This window comes from Alosa sapidissima, chromosome 5, assembly GCF_018492685.1.
Source record: "Alosa sapidissima isolate fAloSap1 chromosome 5, fAloSap1.pri, whole genome shotgun sequence".
NCBI lineage: Eukaryota > Metazoa > Chordata > Actinopteri > Clupeiformes > Clupeidae > Alosa > Alosa sapidissima.
In genome coordinates this window covers 30,855,344-30,873,551 of record NC_055961.1, presented here as the reverse complement: position 1 = coordinate 30,873,551, position 18,208 = coordinate 30,855,344, and the positions used below count along the sequence as shown (strand labels likewise).

The window sequence follows — 18,208 nt, the reverse complement described above, 5'->3', positions numbered from 1 at the left end:
ACACTTCAAAATAACATTTACTAAATGAACCTTACATTTTTCAGTAGCCATAGATGTGTAGATTTGAACAAAATCTGGTTTGGTTCTTAACGGGAGCATTTACTGCCTGAAATATCCGATTTTGTTTACCACGCTCGGAGTTATAGTGCTGGCCTGATGGGTCGCCTATTTACACCGTTTCAACGGCACATGAACGACCGAGAATTCTCGACATGAAATTAAAATTCCACTGGAGCTCCAAGCGGTTGTGTACACGCAGCCTTACAACACTGTTTACAGCTCTTCGAGTCACGGTAAAATGTCATTTTTGGTACATACCTAATTTAGATACACCTATGGTGTGGGTGGTTGCGTTTCTTTAGGAGTCCGCTGCCTTGGTTTGTATAGAAATGGATATTAAGTGACACATACACGCAAGACGGTGGAAATACGGGACCGACGGTAATAGGGGGAGTTCCGATATGGGCCCATTGACGGTATACTTCTGTAATTAATTTCTCTTGATGATCTCTGTTTCATCTTCCCTTTCAGTAGGCCTATTGTGAATAGTAAAGGTGGGCACTTCTACACTCAGGCGCAAATCAATGCGCTAGATATGTCTGCAACCTAAGGGCCCCACGTGTTCCAGCCTGCCAGGGGGGGCCCCATTGGCAATTGTTAGACACCTTTAGAAAATGTCAGAAGGAGATATGAGAGCGGGGCTTAAAAGCAAAAGGCTGTAGTGTAAGATCTAAAGAACAGGAAGACCAACATATCCTGCAAAAAAAGTTGAGTAGCCTAAACCACATGAGAAAAACATAGAGAACTGTCACGCAAGGGATGCTAACAATGCCCATAAACCACATAATCGCAATATCGTCTTATTCTGAACAAAATCAATAGTCGGAACATTAATGTCCATGTAAACGTAGTGTCACGGTTGATGGACCGCGACCTTTCCACGCTAATGCAGAGTGCTCTTTTTCAAAACTGGGATTCGTTTAAAATAGAGATCCAATGAGCCAACGCAGATTGAAACAACTGTCTCTGATGTCCATTGATATTCTGCGCCAATTGGATTTGACCAAACAATAAAGAAAAACTTCTAAAGGTAGGAATATGTTGGCTAGTTCATAACTGGCATTAGGCTATTGCATTTGTTGTCAATTAACTGTGCTTGTGTAGCAAATAGTAGGCTATGGTTTTTGTTTTGTGTTGGTTGTTAATGTAAGGAAGTTGTCAACAAGGATGTGAGAGAGAGTGGAATAGAACATTATGTCCAATATTCCAATATGTGGTTTAATGTTCTGCATTTCTGATTAGTGGGTCACTTTGATACTAAAAGTATGATTCTATGTAATGACTGTATGATATATGTACTGTCCCTGTGTATATCTGTGTGTGACTATGTATTTAGATAATTATATTAAGAATATTATTATGTCTATGAATATTATGACTCTGCAGTGTTTCACTGTTCTGCATGGCTGCGTCAGTATCTGCTCCGGATTGCCAGGTTGCCCCTAACCAGAGTCTGATTCAGTGTAGTCCACGTGAGATGGGATGACCAACGCCATCTCCCGTCAGCCTGGAAGGACCCTAACTATTTCCTTGTCTAGCAGCTGATGGATCTTTAGGTGAAGTCATGCTGTCTCTCCCTTGATGCGCATCATTGTAAATAAACTCTGTTCCTAATTTTTCATACTATTGGTCTGACTGGGTCTCTATTAGTCTATCTATCTGTGGTATCAAAATTACCATCAGATGTCTTGTCTGTGAGTATTTTGCTGCATTTTAAGGATGCTGCCTGACGTGAGTAGGTCAGTTGTTGCTGTAAGGAAGTTGAATGCTGTCTGGCAGTATTATTAGTGGAACGTCTTAAGGGGGCCCTCTTCCCCATACAGCCTGATCGTATACAGTAGTGTGTGCCAATTCCATCAAGACACTCCACAATTTCATACTTGGTTAGACACCCATGTATCTTGGATTTTGTGGCGACCGTGAAAATGGTTCTTGCAAAAGAGCTTACATGCACATTATATTTAGCAGACACTTCTTGACCAAAGTCACTTACATACTGTATGTCAGCTATATTACAAGGGATCACATTTTCCCTGGAGCAACTTGGGGTTAAGTACCTTGCTCAAGGGCATAACCGTGAAAGCCGGGAATTGAACCGACAACAACTTTCAGACTACTGCACACTAGCCCAGCTCCTTAACCACTACACTACCACTGCCCACTAGAAAAAGACTAGAGTGCCAGGTGGTAATATGGGTACAGTGTCAGGACCGCACACTGCAATCTCCCAGAAGAACTACATTTATTGAGTTAAAAACATAACGCAACGTTTCGACCCACCAGGGTCTTCATCAGGCCTGATGAGGCGAAACGTTGCGTTATGTGTTATGATTGCAGTGTGCGGACAACTACTCTTCTTTCCTTGATAAGCTTTTTTGTCCTGCACCTGGCCTCAGTGAGGTGGGATGTGCATACAACCACTTTGAAGTGGACTACAGTGTTAGGACCACCATGCCTACGATATGCCGCAGCCTCTTCTAAGTGTCTCCTAGCACTAGCATAGACAGAAGTCAGGTACTCTTGATGTTGCACCACCCAATCAGTCGGTGGACTGTCCCTGTGGTCACCTCCAGTATTTCCAAGTAGGTGGTCGACTGGTAACTGTGGCTTCTGACCGAACATAAGCTCGTATGGGGAGTGCTGTGTGGACTGGTACACAATGGTATTATAGGCGAACAGGAGCTGAGGGAGCAACTGGGGCCATTTACGCTTCTTTTCAGGGGGTAAGGTCCAGAGCAAGTCTTGAAGTGTCCTGTTGAAACGTTCACATTGACCATTCCCCTCTAGAGGATAAGTGGTGGTTCTAGTCTTTGTTATGATGTAGGTTTCACACTGGTGCTTTAACACCCTCCCTTCAAAGCTGCGCCCCTGATCAGAGTGGATTTTCCTTGGCACGCCATAGAATCATCTCTCAGTTAGAATCTTAGCTACGTTGGAAGCTCTCTGATCAGGGTTGAGAAAGGCCTGGGTAAACTTTGAGAAAACATTTGTGACTACCAGAACATTCGCTTGTCCTGTGCTAGCCCAATCCAAGAGAGTAAAGTCAATGGAGATTATCTACAAAGGCTTAGTGACTAACATATTTCCCAAAAAGGTTCTGGCTTGGGTTGTCTTGCTTTAGCAACCACACAGTGCTCACACTCAGAACACCACTTTTGCACCTCATGCCACATCTGGGGCCAGTAGCACCTCTGTCACATCAAATCTGTGGTCCTGTCCACCCCCAGATGGCCGTGGTTGTTGTGTAGGCTAGTGAGCACTTCGACTCGCAACACCTTTGGCAGTAAAAGCTGCAGCACTGGATCCCTGGAAGGAGGAGCCTGGATCGCTCGGTGCAAGGTCCCATCCATTTCCTGTATCTGGGACCACTGCTTTATCAGCTGCTGGACTTCCCTTGGTTCACTCCACTCGTCTTAACGGGTATGTGGTCGTCCCTGTCACCAAAACCACAGGTATCTGGAAATACAGGGAACAGTCCCTTGCAGGACTTTCAGGTCTCTTTTGGTTCGACCAGGGATGGTGTCCACCATACAAGATTCTGTCATCCAAGAGTCTTGGATGTTGGCATCAGATCAGCTCGAGATAATATAGAGATAGTTGTAATATAGAGGGCAAGCTGAGAAACCCAGCAATGTTCCAGAGCGCCCAGTTTCACTGAATGCAGGTATTGGAGGGGATTGTTGCAATTTTTACAAGAAAATCCAGCGGAATTACACAAGACACCGAGTTGGTGATTCAACTGCTGCTCTGTAAGGATGCTGCTGGTGTGAGTAGGCCTGTTTGGTGTTCAGCTGTTGTTGTACCAATGTTGCAGTGATGATGTATAAGGGGGCAGCCGTGGCCTACTGGTTAGCACTTGTAACCAGAGGGTTGCCGGTTCGAACCCTGACCAGTCGGCACGGCTTAAGTGCCCTTGAGCAAGGCACCTAACCCCTCACTGCTCCCCGAGCACCGCTGTTGTTGCAGGCAGCTCACTGCGCCGGGATTAGTGTGTGCTTCACCTCACTGTGTGTTCACTGTGTGCACTGAGTGTGTTTCACTAATTCACGGATTTGCAGAGACCAAATTTCCCTCACAGGATCAAAAGAGTATATATACTTATACTTATAAGTAGGCCTATCTGGTGGTTCAATTGTATGTTGCCTGGGAGGGGGGCCCCACAGAAAATGGGGGCCCATGACCACCTTAATCCACCCCTGACTACACTATAGGCTACAATAATTTTGGCATTGATGGACAGTTTAACACAGAGCCTGACTTATTCTAATTACCGGATAAAGTCCTTTTATTCTTAAATAGGCTACTTGAATGACCCATCTTCTGACAATGTTACAGTGTTTATTGTTTGCCCACAAGAAATATTATCATGCAGAGTGAGGAGCGAAATACAGGAGTTAGCAGGGAGAAAATATATATATATGTATATATATATATAGTTGGGCCTATAAAGAGGAATGGAAAGAAAATTCTGCATTCATCTTACCCAGTTTCACAAATGCAAAGCCTGTGTATCTGATATGCAACAACGCTGTCGCTGTTTGAAAAGAATGTCATACCACACTACGAAACGGTGGCCTATCCACTCCAAACAGAGGCACAAACGCGCAATATTGAAGCGCTGGCCGAGGGCTGTTTTTGTTTTTAAGTAAAACGCCCATTCAACCAACCGTGAGTTTAGAACTGCGTTGGTGTTTGTTACATCTTCATGACTACAGGAGGAGGGCCTACTAGGAAGTGTCTGTGGCAGTTTGAGGACAAGAAACGGTGCATCACAGGGTCAAAATAATAGCAGCCAAAGAGGATTATTGATAACAGAAAAGGTGACAGTGTAAAATTAAAAATCTTTGGCGGCACATGATTAATGCGATTAAAATAACGCGTTATGCTTGGTCCTTAATCGCATCGCGATTAACGTGTAACGCTGACAGCCCTAGTTATAAGGTAATGCAATGGGTTATATATTTCATCAGTATTCGCCTCCTTTCCTGTTCACCATCAACTATTTCTTTACACTGTTATGAAATATAATGGCAAATAATATGCTACTGCACTGTGCTGCACAGACGTGGCAATGACTGGCCAATATTATTGTGCCATTGTCTTATTAATGCATATTATCTGATATAAATTACTTAAATGAACTGATATGAATTGCAGCAAATGTACAATTTATTCTACAGCTCTGGAAAAATTGATAGATCATTGCACATTTTTCTGATGCATTCAAATGACTTGACAGTCATTTTCAAATTTGCTGCTTTGCTGCAACTGCTTTGAAAAGGGCCCACTTTCTGTCCCAGAGAGTTTGTCATGCAGTTGTCCAAAATGTCAATTTTTGCTGTGAGATTGTTTACTTTTTAATTGTAAAGATATTTTGTATTATAATGTAGACCTATTGATGTTTAACCAGCTCTGCAATTTAATAGCTGAAAAACAATAAACACTAATACATTTTCTGATATCACACAAAAAGAGTGTTTAATATGATATTTAACTTCAACAGGTAAAAAATAATATGCATGAAACTAAAAACGTTTACAAAAACATACACAATACAATTATACTAGGCTACTGCAATATTTGGATACATAATGATGCAATGGCTATCTATATTACAGTAAACGAATGTGAATAGTATCCTGGAGAAGAGGCACACTGGAATGGGAAATTCATATAGAAAGGCTACATTCAACATTTGCATGTAGCCAATATACAGTATATTGTATAAGTTAGCACCAGTAAAATCAAACACAAAACAGGCTACATTCAGTACCAACTAAGGTCAACTTTATTTAATGGCTCGTTTCCACTGAGCGGCTTGGTACAGTACAGTTAGCTAACCGTAATAGAAACCTATTGTTTCTAGTCAGTTTTTTACTATCAACTAACATTAGCTAGCCAAAATAGCAGTATTTGTAATACTTATGAAAGCTGTTGTCTCATTATATTAACAAAATATAACATGGACATGTATTCATTGACTAAATTGTTACTAAATTGTTTAGGCTAATGAATTTGTTTTATTCTCAGTTGGCCAGCTGAAGCAAAAGGTAACAATACCAAAACCACTGAACCGTACGCAACGCAACATACACCCCGCCTACCAAGTAAGGGTACTGTTACTAGTCGAAATGCAAGCCAGGTCAGGGTTTACTGTACCAAACCGTGCCATACTGTACCAAACTGAACCGTACCACCCTGTGGAAACGAGCCATAAGACCAACTAGATTCAACTGGGGAAAAAAACAGTGTTTGTGTGTTTGTGTTTGCTTGTGTGTGTGTGTGTGTGTGTGTGTGTGTGTGTGTGTGTATGTGTGTATGTTTGCATTTGTATGTACAGTATATGCATATGTGTGTGCAGTTTGTGTGTGTGCAGTCCCCTGTACAGTATATGGATTAAATCTTTCTTTCCCATCAGCATATTTGGTAGTTATTTTTCATCAGTGGCTCTCCTTCCGCATCCTGGTCGGTGTCTGGCTCAGGGGCCCCCTCACAAGCCACAGTGGTCTCACACTGCTCCTCGCACTCCGCCTCCTCAAGAGCTTGCTCTAAGTTCCTGTACTGCTGGGGAGGAGCCAAGTGAGGTTAAGAAGCCAGTAGAATGTTCAGTATTCAGTTACTGAATCTACATTCTTCAAACGAATTTGTTGAAAATAACACAACTTGTGTTGTTTTTAGCACATCTATGTCCAGATAGGGACAACACAAATTGTTTTGTTTCTAATACATTGCTTTTGTTATGCTGTGTACACTCTTACAACAAATGTGTTGAAAATAACACAGTTTGTGTTGTTTTTTTAACACATCTATGTCCAGATAGGGACAACACAGTTTGTGTTGTTTTTAACACATTCGTTTTAAGAGTGTAATAGTGCACTGGATCAATATAATTTGTTAGCCAAATTGTGCTATAGTCAGCATCAATTTTTTTTTGTTAGTCATGTTGTAGCCTGAATTAATATTAGTACAGTATATATGATATCCATATAGGGATTAAGGCTTTAGGTACATGAATATATGCATAGATATGGTGTTAGGTACATGAATATATGCATAGATAGTTTTATTCTTACTTGATGAGGTTGGCCTGAGTGTAATCGTTCAATACGTTCTCCAATTGTACTGAACGTTGGACGCTGTGTTGGTTCCAGACTCCAGCACATTTTCATAATTGTATACCTAAAGGCAAGTGGGTGATTTTGAACATTATTCTACTACAGCATTGTGCAAAAACATAGTTGTATTTTTTCTTCTGCATTTAGAGTTTCAAAAAGATTCTTTTGTATGCACTTGTACTGTATGCAGTTCATTGATCAAAGCCTTTTTTCAAAGCCTTGTACATGGAAGAGAGAGTGATAAAAAAATGTGGGTGATTAAAAAATGTGGGTGTAGGTGTTGTTTAAATGGAAAATCCCCACAGAATCCCCTTTATGAAGTGCAATATCACTTACATCTCTGGTGGTGCAAAGTCTGGCTTAGACATCTGATATCCATCTTGAATCAATTTATAGAATCTGGAATTCACCATTATATCAGGGTATGGGCTTTTACCTAATTAAATGAATTAAAAGAAGATTTTTTTTTGCATTGCTCAACCAGTTTCAAGTTTCAGTTCAGGTATACAGTAATACAACTGAATGTTCCAGAAGAAAGTGACATTTAATGAAAAAGTATCTGCAGGCCCACCTAGAGAGAAGATCTCCCACAGCAGGATACCATAGGACCACACATCACTCTGGACCGTGTAGACGCAGTCAAAGATGCTCTCAGGGGACATCCACTTCACTGGCAAGCGGGCCTGCAGCAAACACACAACAGAGACACAACAGCTGTTCATCTGTATGCACATCATCCTCATCTCATCACAACAACCTGCTGTGTCTGCACACGATTCATCCACAGCCAATAGCTGACTACACAGACACAGTAAAGGATCAAAGGCAGAGAGACTGAAGATAATAAACAATAATAAGAGAATTTCCATGTGGTTAACAAATGCAATGGTCTTGAGAAATGTGTATGGATTAAATACAATGCACACACTGCATCAGAGTGCATTCACCTACGCAACCATGTTAATTTATGATGGATAAATAAATTAATTAATTAATGATAAAAATGGGTAATAATGTGTCTTGGAGATGCAGCCGACTAAACTCACATTTCCTTTGACCACATAGTTGGAGTCGTTCATTATATCTCTGGCAAGCCCAAAGTCACAGATCTTGGCTACACAGGAGTCGGTCAGGAGAACATTCCGGGCAGCCACATCTCTGTGAATGCACTACAAAACAAAACACACACTCACTCACTCACTCACTCACAGAGCTAATGACAGCAGAGGTCATGAAGAGTTGTTGCTGGAGAGCAATGCCCAGTCTACTGCAACTACAACACTTGGTGATATATGAATGTGTTTAATTACATTACGAGACGCAAGGAAGTCCATGCCCTGAGCCACATCAAAGGAGAACCGTAGCAAGTCCTCTATGCCAAAGAGTCCGGAGTCTGTTTCTGGGTGGCAACCTGAAAGCATTCCAGGGAGCACAGATATGTTGGCTTTGGCACAGCACTGCAATTCTCTGCACATAAAATGGATTTACACCTCAGGTTCACACTGAAAGGCAAACTATACATGACTTCTGGTTTTGAGAATTTTTGAAGAACAAACTAGGTTTTGGTAAACCTCTGCCAAGGTATCCAGGTCTCCAATGAAAGCTCTGTGCATTTCTATTTGTGTGTGTGTGTCTATGTGTGTGTGTCTGTGTGTGTGTGAGTGTTTGTGTGAGTGTGTGTGTGTGTGTGTGTGTGTGTGTGTGTATGTGTGTGTGTGTGTGTGAGTGAGTGTTTGTGTGAGTGAGTGTGTGTGTGTGTGTGTGTATGTGTGTGTGTGTGAGTGTGTGTGTGTGTGTGTGTGTGTGTGTGTGTGTGTGTGTGTGTGTATGTGTGTGAGTGTGTGTGTGTGTGTGTGTGTGTGTGTATGTGTGTGTGTGTGTGTGTGTGTGTGTGTGTGTGTGTGAGTGTGTGTGTGTGTGTGTGTGTGTGTGCACATTTGGACTGAGCCGCCTCTGTCTCGCCACACTGGGCCTCTTTCTTTCTGTGGAGCACAGCACAGCTCTTCAGCTCTCCACTGTTTGCCTACCCAGTGACTGGTGCCTTGGCTTCAGCGTCGATAGCATTTCCTGGTAGTCAGAGCCAGAGCAGGAGATGCCGCTGTCGCTGTTCACACGCAGACGGGGCGTAGGGGGTGGGGGTGGGGGTGGGGGTGGTTGGGGGGGGGTGTTGGTTGGGGGTTGAGACAGAAGTGTGAAAGAATTAGAATGAAAAAAGTTCTTGTTTCCATGGCTTCAAAATGTTATGGCCACGAGTTATGGTGCTAAACTGTCAGAGTATCACTGAGACGGTGGGCTTCTGTGAGGTAAGTTAATTAATAAATCACATTTCTGTGCTCGTTGAAGACCAGCCACATGAGGTCATCTAATTTGAGGAAAGGCGTGTCTCGGATGTGCCACTACAGTATTCAGGCTATTGTTTCAGTTTTGGACTTATGTGTCAAAATGAAAGGTACATCTGCCCACACAAGTTCCTATTTTAATCAGGAGTTTTTTTTTTAGTTTTGTTGTTTTTTTATTTATAGACCAAAACCAACCTCCGGAACCGGTGGTCTTCGGTAATGTTCTTGTAGAGAGTGGTCTCACTGGAGATGCTGGCCACACTCCACACAGAGGTCACAAACATCTCTGCCCTGCTGCGCAAGAAGTTCAGCAGGTCCCCGTGGCCACAATACTCTGTGATCATCAGCATCGGCCCTGACATGGGAATAAAATGCAATGATCTGAATTGTGGCGTTATGATGTGATAATACATGTCTACTTATCAATACATTTCCACAAAAGAGAGAGACACACAAGACATGTAATATACTAATGGGAATAGAAAATTGAAAATGAGCAATGTGATACTATATAAATGTCTTGGCTACTCATGTTATGGGAGTATTAAGACCTACCTCCCTGTGTACAAGCACCCAGCAGGTTGACTATGTTGCTGTGGGATCCTAAGTGACTCAGAATCTTCAGCTCTGACATCAGAGCCTCTCTCTCCTCTGAATGGGCTCTGGCTATAGAGAAGATCACATACAGGTTTTTAAATTTGATGCTCTAATGTTACAATTAGTGAAGTCAGCACAACATTCTGGTGTTTTATCATCATGAACAACAACAACAACAACAAGAACAATAACAACAACAGACTAAATTTACGTTTGAGCATCTTCACCGCCACACGGATGATGTTTCCATCTGTCCCTAGGCCATCAGCAGTTGCCTCCACCACTTTCCCAAAAGCCCCGGTACCCAACACTTGACCTGGTACATGTAAGAAATTCCCATTTTAAAAGATTGCCATGAACAGCTCTGTAAAAACATTCAAAATAATTTTGACTCCAATTTGAAGAGTAACCAACCAAGCCTTAGCCTTTCACGTGGAAATTCCCACTTCTCATTGTACGGAAGCTGAGTTGGGTCAATAAATGTGTAGTTGTTCCCATCATTGACCTCAATTATTTTCCATCTGATTTCAAATTTAGGTTTCTGCAAAAGGTAACGATTTTGATGTTTTCCGTTAGACCTAATTTCTGTGAAGCAAAGACAGACTATGACAGAAGATGTATGTTTGACATGAAGACATACCTGTTGGTACTTGTAGAAAACTATTGCAAGCAGGATTATCAGTGTTCCTACTAAACTTGATGCACCAATAAGGGTTGGTGTGAAAATAGTGGATGCTACAAAATCTGGATTGGTAACATCTAAAAAAGATGTCCACAGTGGCATGATGTTAAAAATTTTAAACTTAAAATTCAATTGAAGAGCACAATCGATTATATAGATGACAAATAAGAAATTATTTGTTTTGCATGTTTACATACATATTAGATGTAGACTTAGATATAAACGTATGTATAGCAACAGATTGTCTTACAGTGGCTAAAAGCCATTGCGGCCCGGTCCTCCCCAGCAAGGTTTACTGCTATACATTCAATATTCATTCTGACATTTGAGTGGTTCACATGGAGAACACTCTCCACCAGGTCCTGCCTAGATTCACTTCCCTTCACCACAGAGGCCTGGGAAAAATAGCTTTCTCCCACTAGACTGGAGTTTGTGTCACATCTGTAAAGTCAAGTCAACATTATTGCTGTTTTGTTAGTGGACGTTGGATCACATGTTGTTATTGCAGAAGACTACAGTCCAAGGTGTTCCACTTTGCCATGTGATTCTGTGTACATGGAGAGTTTTACTCACGTGGTTCGGGCCCCAGGGCACTGGGACCAGTAAATGAGGGGCAGAGGGTAACCAGTGGCAACACAGGTCAGTGAACCATTATCCCATCTAACCAGAGCACTTGGTTTGTCTATTTAAAAGAAAGGAAAGAAGGGAAAGAAAGGGTTAAAAAAAGACATTTAGAAATAATTTTATTTAACCATAGTATTATATCTGTTAGCACTCACACCAGACAGAGATGTTGAAACTGAGGGAGGCGTTGACTTGGTCACTCCTGGCGTGGAGGGTGTACAGGCCTCCTTCCTCCGCAGTCACACTTCTCAGAAGCAACACACTTTTGTTTCTACCACACATACACACATGAGACAGAAGGCGCCAAAGCCAGCAGTTAAGGACCTACTTTGAAACTCACTTTGAAAAAAACTATTTCAAAGAAGAAGATAGATAGATAGATAGATAGATAGATAGATAGATAGATAGATAGATACTTTATTGATCCCCAAGGGGGAATTCAAGATCACACTTGCTTAAATAAGGTGCCTACAGTACATTACAAATCTGTTACCCATTTTCGATTTGGAGAAAGGTTATCTCCTGGTCTGTTGCATTGCCCAGTGCAGGTGTATCCCACCAGAATCTTTCAATCTTTGGGTATGCAGTGATTTGGACACCCAGGTCAATACTCCCCCCCTCTATTAGGGTAATATCCACACCATCACTGTCCAACTTTGAGGAGAGCAAAGGGATGAGTTTGATGAATGGCTCCTCTGTTGGCGCAACAAATGACAAAATGGGCATCAGGGTGACGTCAGATTGGCACCATGTTGATGTAACATTGTCCTAAGATTGACGTCAGATTGACACCATATTGATATAACATTGTCCTGAGATTGATGTCCGATTGGCATGATACTGATATAACATTGACATGAGGTTCACTTCCTGTTGTGTACTAATGGAATGAAAACACTTGCCTACAACTTGAAGGTGCATGGTGGAGGAGTTTGCTCCTGCCTCGTTGGCGCCAGTGCAGGTGATGTTGCCTGAGTCAGACAGACTCACGGAGGAAATGGTCAGGACGCTGGTTTTCCACACTTCTTTACCTGACCGGGTAGACCCCTCGCCTCGCATTTTCTAGGAAAAATAATTAATTAACTAAAGTCAAGGTCAAACAGCAAAGCAATAAATAGATGATACGGCATTATCATTTAGAATTGATCAAACATGTAAACTGATAAAAAGTATGGTGTGACATTATAGAGTTCCATAACAACAACTTAAATGAAAGAGATCATACTTGACCAGAAGTATGTGTCCAGGTGATGTTGGCATCATAGTTGGGGTTAGTGCAAACACATTCGATCTGCAGCTTCTCCCCAACAACCAGAATGGATTGGAATTCTTGACTGGGCTGCAGGACTCTAATCAGCACGCCTGGTGGGGAGCGTAGTTCTGACAGAGACAACACATCAAGACAACATGAGGACACAGAAGTGTGACACAACACATACTATATTAAACTTGGGCCATTAGTAAACATTCTAAAGACAGAGACATAGACTCGTGACGTCGGGTTCTGGAATCAAACCCAATTTTCAGGCAGCAATAATAGTATACATACAAAGTATGATATGTTGTAGATATAGTGTATTCTGGTGATAGTCTTACTTGCTTCGACCTTAATGGGGTATTCCTCAGAGTCTTTTCTGATGCCATGGAGGGTTGCGCTGCAGACGTACTTCCCGCTGTGACTGGGCAGGAGGCCTCGCATCAGAATCCCTCTCTTTGGGTCCATGGTGTAGTTCAGGTCATGGGGTAAAGCACTGCCATTAACCAGACGGAGAGAAAAGTCTGTCGCTTGGGGGTCCGTCAGTAAACAGTCGAGGAGATAATCAGAACCCTCTTTTTTGGAACCAGCGTCTTGAAACTTCGGTGGCGTAAACATGTCACCATCTGTGGATAGAAATAATGAGATAAAGTGCAAAGAAGTCATTATTAAGAATGCAGGCAATAGATAGCAGATATACCATATAGCATATACTAGATATACCATATACTGTATATACAGCTCTGGAAAAAAATAAGAAACCATTGCAATGTAAATTTGAATATGACTGTCAAATCATTCAAATGCCACTCAGCAACTGTAGGATGACATTAGAAACATTTTCAGTGGTCTCTTAATTTTTTCCAGAGCTGTATATATAGAGGTTGTTACTGTATGCCTACTTTGTAGATGACTTCTATACTCATAGTGGATTATTTCTAGCCTAGTAGGCCTTTATAGAATGTGTATTGCTCTGTTAATTGCTTTGGAGTGTGTGTAAATTCAGAGGGAGGTAGGCAGCGTACTGGTGATGTAGATGTACACTTCTGAGTACAGCTCTGGACGTTCATCATAGAAACACCTGTATCTTCCAGTATAGGTAATGGTTGCCACCTTGACTTTGATCAAGTTCTTGGAACGCCTGTGAGATAGTGGTGAAGTCTTCAAGGACACACTGTTAATGCCATCTCCATGACAACTCAGGGTGAAACGAGTACCCACGGGCAAAGTCATTTCAGTCGTCTTTATGGTTGTGTAGTTCAGTCCAATATCAGGTGGTCTCCAGTCTAGTAATACAACAAATAAATACATTATTATGATAATATCATTAGTAATAGGATATAGTGTTGATGAGGATACTACCAAAATATACTGCTCAAAAAAATTAAGGGAACACTTCAATCATACACTGGATCGGTAATCTGACACTGTTTGGCTCTGAGCACAACTTTTGAGACGAGTGTTTTATTTTGCAAGAACTGTCAGACATTCTGTGAATGTAGTTTGAGAATGGAGAAAAGGGTGGGAGGTTTCAAAAAATGTGTTTTAACTAGGGCTGTCAATCGGTTAAAAAATGATTTTACTTACATAATTAATTATAATAATAATAATACATATATATAATACATATATAATTTTTGTTGTGAAAGTATTTTAAATATTTAAATTCAAATGAATCATTGAATAATCAGCATTAGTGACATTAAAGTTCAAAAACTCTTTCATTATTATTTTCACTGTTCAAATAATGGCCATAATAATCTATGATATGACCTAATATGCTGAGGAAATAAATTCAAAACTGCTTCGGGAAGGAGTTTTTTTTTTCACATACAAGGCATTTCAGGCCACAGATATAACCTAGAGGACACAATGAAAATAAATTAATACTCCCCTCAATGTCAACACTATTTCTTTGCATTGATGTGCGACTTTAGAGTTGACGAACTCCGGTTATATGCAAATTCCTTGCTGCAGACATTGCAGAGGACTTTATTTTAATCAACACTTTATTTTTTATCAACACCATCAGGCCATTTTTTAAAAGCAAATGTTCCAATCAACGATCTAGGCAGCACATTTTCTTCTCTCTCCTTCATTTTACAGTCTATTGATTACTGACTAGAATGGCTCGGGGTCAAAGGTCATACAGAATCGATTAATCTGCGCTATTTTTTTTATCAGTTATTTTTTCTCAAATTAATTAATCAAAATGAATCAGTTATTTTGACAGCCCTAGTTTTAACAATTGTGGAAAACTGTATTGTTCCCTTATTTTTTTGAGCAGTATAATGCTTGTGGATTATTACATTATTCCTTTTGAATAAAATTGATTGTACTCCAGCTGCAAAATTCTTCAAGAGACACTTCAAGCTGTAAAGGCTTATACAGTAGCATAATTCTTTATGAAAGCAGTCACGAGTATGTAACGTTTATACATAATATCATGACAATTATGAGGCTTTATGAATAGTTTATAACCATTTATGAATGTATTTAAAATGCTTTCATAGTATTTATAGGTTGTTTCATTTACTGTATTTTGTAACCTATAGCAACTTCAACCAATACAGTATATGTGTTCATATTTTGTATTCAACTCTTTTGTAATCAAAAAATAATTTTCATTGCTTGAATTGTCATGTTTTATCTCAATTTGTATTGCCCTAAAGTCCATCGACCCAAAGCTATCTTAGAAAAGAGTGCAACAAATGTTTTTTTTTTTCTCAATTTCACTGCTGTTTGTTTTTTCTGTAAACACTGCTGTTTGTTTTCCAAGTAAAGTGTGACCCTTCTATTTACTTAGGCTACTCCAGTGACATTGTGAAGTTTAAATGCATTCATCATTTCATCAAATGAGGTACCCATCAAATAATAAAACCCACTAACTGCTAAATAAAATGAGAAAAAAAAACATGGTGGAATGATGCTCAATGATTTATTGTTATATTTCATGTCAACAATTTCTTATGATCATACAGTGATTAAGCATTTAGAGTTTGCAGAACAGAATTAGTGTATTAATGTACAAATAAAGCATCTTAAAACCTCTTTCAGCTGATTCACAGCAAAGACATACCGGTAGATTGTTAACAGTTTTGCATACTTCTGATTCATAGCTTATCTCATTAATTTTGGCCAACATTTCATCAAAGTGATTTCATTGTGCTGATTACTTGATTACTGATTACTGATTACTGATTACTACTACATGGCACAAGTGACAGGATTGCCACAATCCTGGAAGCATAATCAAGTAAAATAGTAAAAAGTTGCTGATCCATGTTCCACTGGTCGAAGCGTCTTCACAGGCAAAGGAGACTAGACATCTGATTCGGAGGGGACTCAACGCTTGTTGATCTTCTTGCTCAGGTCCTGTAGCTCGTTGCCTATCCGGGACACCTGCAGGAGCAGGGCCTGGTGGTTCTCCACGAGCAGGCTCTGGTGTCGGGCCAGGTTTTGCATGTGGGTCAACTGCTGACCGCCGTGCTCCCGGACGTCACGCAGCAGCTTGACCGCCTCGGCCTGGCTGCTGGCCACCTCCTTGTGCTCCTGGATGAGCTGGGTGAGCCCTGAGAGGACCTCTGCCCGCCAGCTTGTGGCCGACTGCAGCTCCTGGACCAGCTGGCTCAGGGTGCGGCCCAGTTCCTGACCATCACAGCAAGGCCCGGCGCTGGTCTCGGCCGAGGAGCCTACAAAGGCCCCAGGATTTGACTGACTGGCCTCTGAGCCCATTGTCATGGCCGCCGGCTCGCTGTCTGAAAGGAGCGAAACACAATGTTTTACCCTGACGCATCTTCAATTGAGGTGATTCAGAATTAATTTGTGAGCAGTGGATGTTGCTGTTATAGGCAAGCAAATTCAAGTGGTGAACTTACTTGTGATCAAAATGAGGTACCGTGTTGTGCTTGTCCTCTGACGCACACACATGGAATGACATCCACAGGCTTTGCCATGTGAACTATTCTTTCATTAAGTCACAACATCCCAGTATATATAAAATGTGCCCTGATGATTTGTGTTGAGTGGAATTGATCAGTTCTGTAAAAGTGAATAATGAATGAGGATTGCATGGTGTATTTCTGCATGAGCTCAGATTCAGAAATTCAGATTCAGATTCAGATTCAGAAATTCCTGTTGGGATGCGTGAGTCAGACAGTTCAAATAATTTTGAAATACGACGGACGCGTGCTGTCACATTTTCAGGGATGTTGCTGCTGTTCGTTGTATTTTCGTCAGGGGGAAAGAGGAAATGAGAGTGGTCTTGACATGGGCTTTGCATGCGAGGAGGGGGGAAACGTCTGAAATCGTGCAGCTCTTGCCCACTACGCCAGGAAACACATTGCGCTAAGAGGTAAGGGGCAGAGGAGGCTAACCGGAGGAGGTGGATGGGGGTGGACGAGGGGGGGGCACGCTCCAGAGCCAGGTCTCGAGGGTCTGTTTCCCATCCTTGCTCTCACTTCTCTTTCACCTCGCGTGGGACACACACACACACACACACACACACACACACACGCACACACACTGGCTGAGTCGACTTCTCACAGACACTGAGCTACCCCACCACACACTCCTCACGACCCCCCACCCCGTTTTTCACACAAAACCACAAGCGCCATCACCTGTCTTCTGAACGGCTGAACTCTTGCTCTCTTGTTACCTGACAGCACCTCTATTGTTGTTGTTTTGAAATGCATTGTTTAGTTTGGCTGTTGCAGTGTCTTCAGCGAGAACATTTTAAGTGGTCGTTTTTTCAGATATACTTAGAAAGTAGTTTTTTGTGAGTAGTCATTTTTATCCACTTATTTTTTGTAGTATCTCAATGACCATTGAATATGAGTGCATGAGACCATAATGAGTACTGATAAGCATAGAAGGTAAGCCCAGACTTATGCTTACTCCTACACAAAGATGTGCATACAGTGCATCAATTATAAGTGATGAACTTACTTGTGATCAAAATGAGGTATTCCATGTATATATTAAACCAATCTGACCTAGATGTCTTATACATAATCTTAGACTTATGTATGATACTGAATACTGAATGTTTGTCATTTATGCTTCATTAGGATGTGCACATTTTTTTAAACATAAAATACCTTACTGATATATATGGCTTAGTGTTAATTTGCAGTGAGGAGCTGAGAAGAGAGCCCATGGTGAGCTTACCTTGGGCTGCACAAGGCATCACCGCACCCAGGAGGAGAACCAGATAGAGTATCATCTCCCTTCACTCTGCCAACTCTCGAGCTGAGGACGCACTAGCGGAGGATACGGCAATCTACTTCAGCGGCACGAGCAGAGGATACAGCAAACACAACTGACTGGTGAAGGTGGTGGCGAAACAGTTTTTAAGTCCCTTAACCATCGAACTTCCTCTTCCGCAATTTAAGCCAATGACACATTTACTAGAGAAAGTGCTTTGTTTTCCTGAAGTTTTTTTTCTTTGTTGATTTTAATAGATTAAACAGAATGTATGTACAATTAATTTGGATTATTAAACAAAATAAAATGTAAATAAAATATATTTACT

The 18,208-nt window shown here is 41.3% G+C and overlaps 1 protein-coding gene across 2 annotated transcripts; it reads right to left on the bottom strand.

The window, feature by feature from the left end:
- Positions 1-5,329: 5,329 nt before the first annotated feature.
- Positions 5,330-18,030, bottom strand: csf1rb (colony stimulating factor 1 receptor, b). 2 transcript variants are annotated; one of them, XM_042092846.1, is made up of 21 exons: positions 17,845-18,030; positions 13,698-13,958; positions 13,014-13,298; positions 12,643-12,797; positions 12,320-12,479; positions 11,911-12,112; positions 11,573-11,688; positions 11,367-11,475; positions 11,044-11,234; positions 10,752-10,870; positions 10,526-10,652; positions 10,323-10,427; positions 10,070-10,180; positions 9,710-9,869; positions 9,203-9,279; positions 8,486-8,586; positions 8,222-8,344; positions 7,747-7,858; positions 7,512-7,611; positions 7,134-7,239; positions 5,330-6,624 (listed from the first exon to the last, which is right to left on the bottom strand). In XM_042092846.1, exons 1-21 carry the CDS (start codon positions 17,897-17,899, stop codon positions 6,475-6,477), a joined length of 2,925 nt encoding a protein of 974 aa, XP_041948780.1. In that variant the 5' UTR covers positions 17,900-18,030; the 3' UTR covers positions 5,330-6,474. The 2 variants fall into 2 exon arrangements, with proteins under 2 accessions (XP_041948780.1, XP_041948781.1); XM_042092847.1 differs by having other exon boundaries at positions 5,330-6,621.
- Positions 18,031-18,208: the final 178 nt, after the last annotated feature.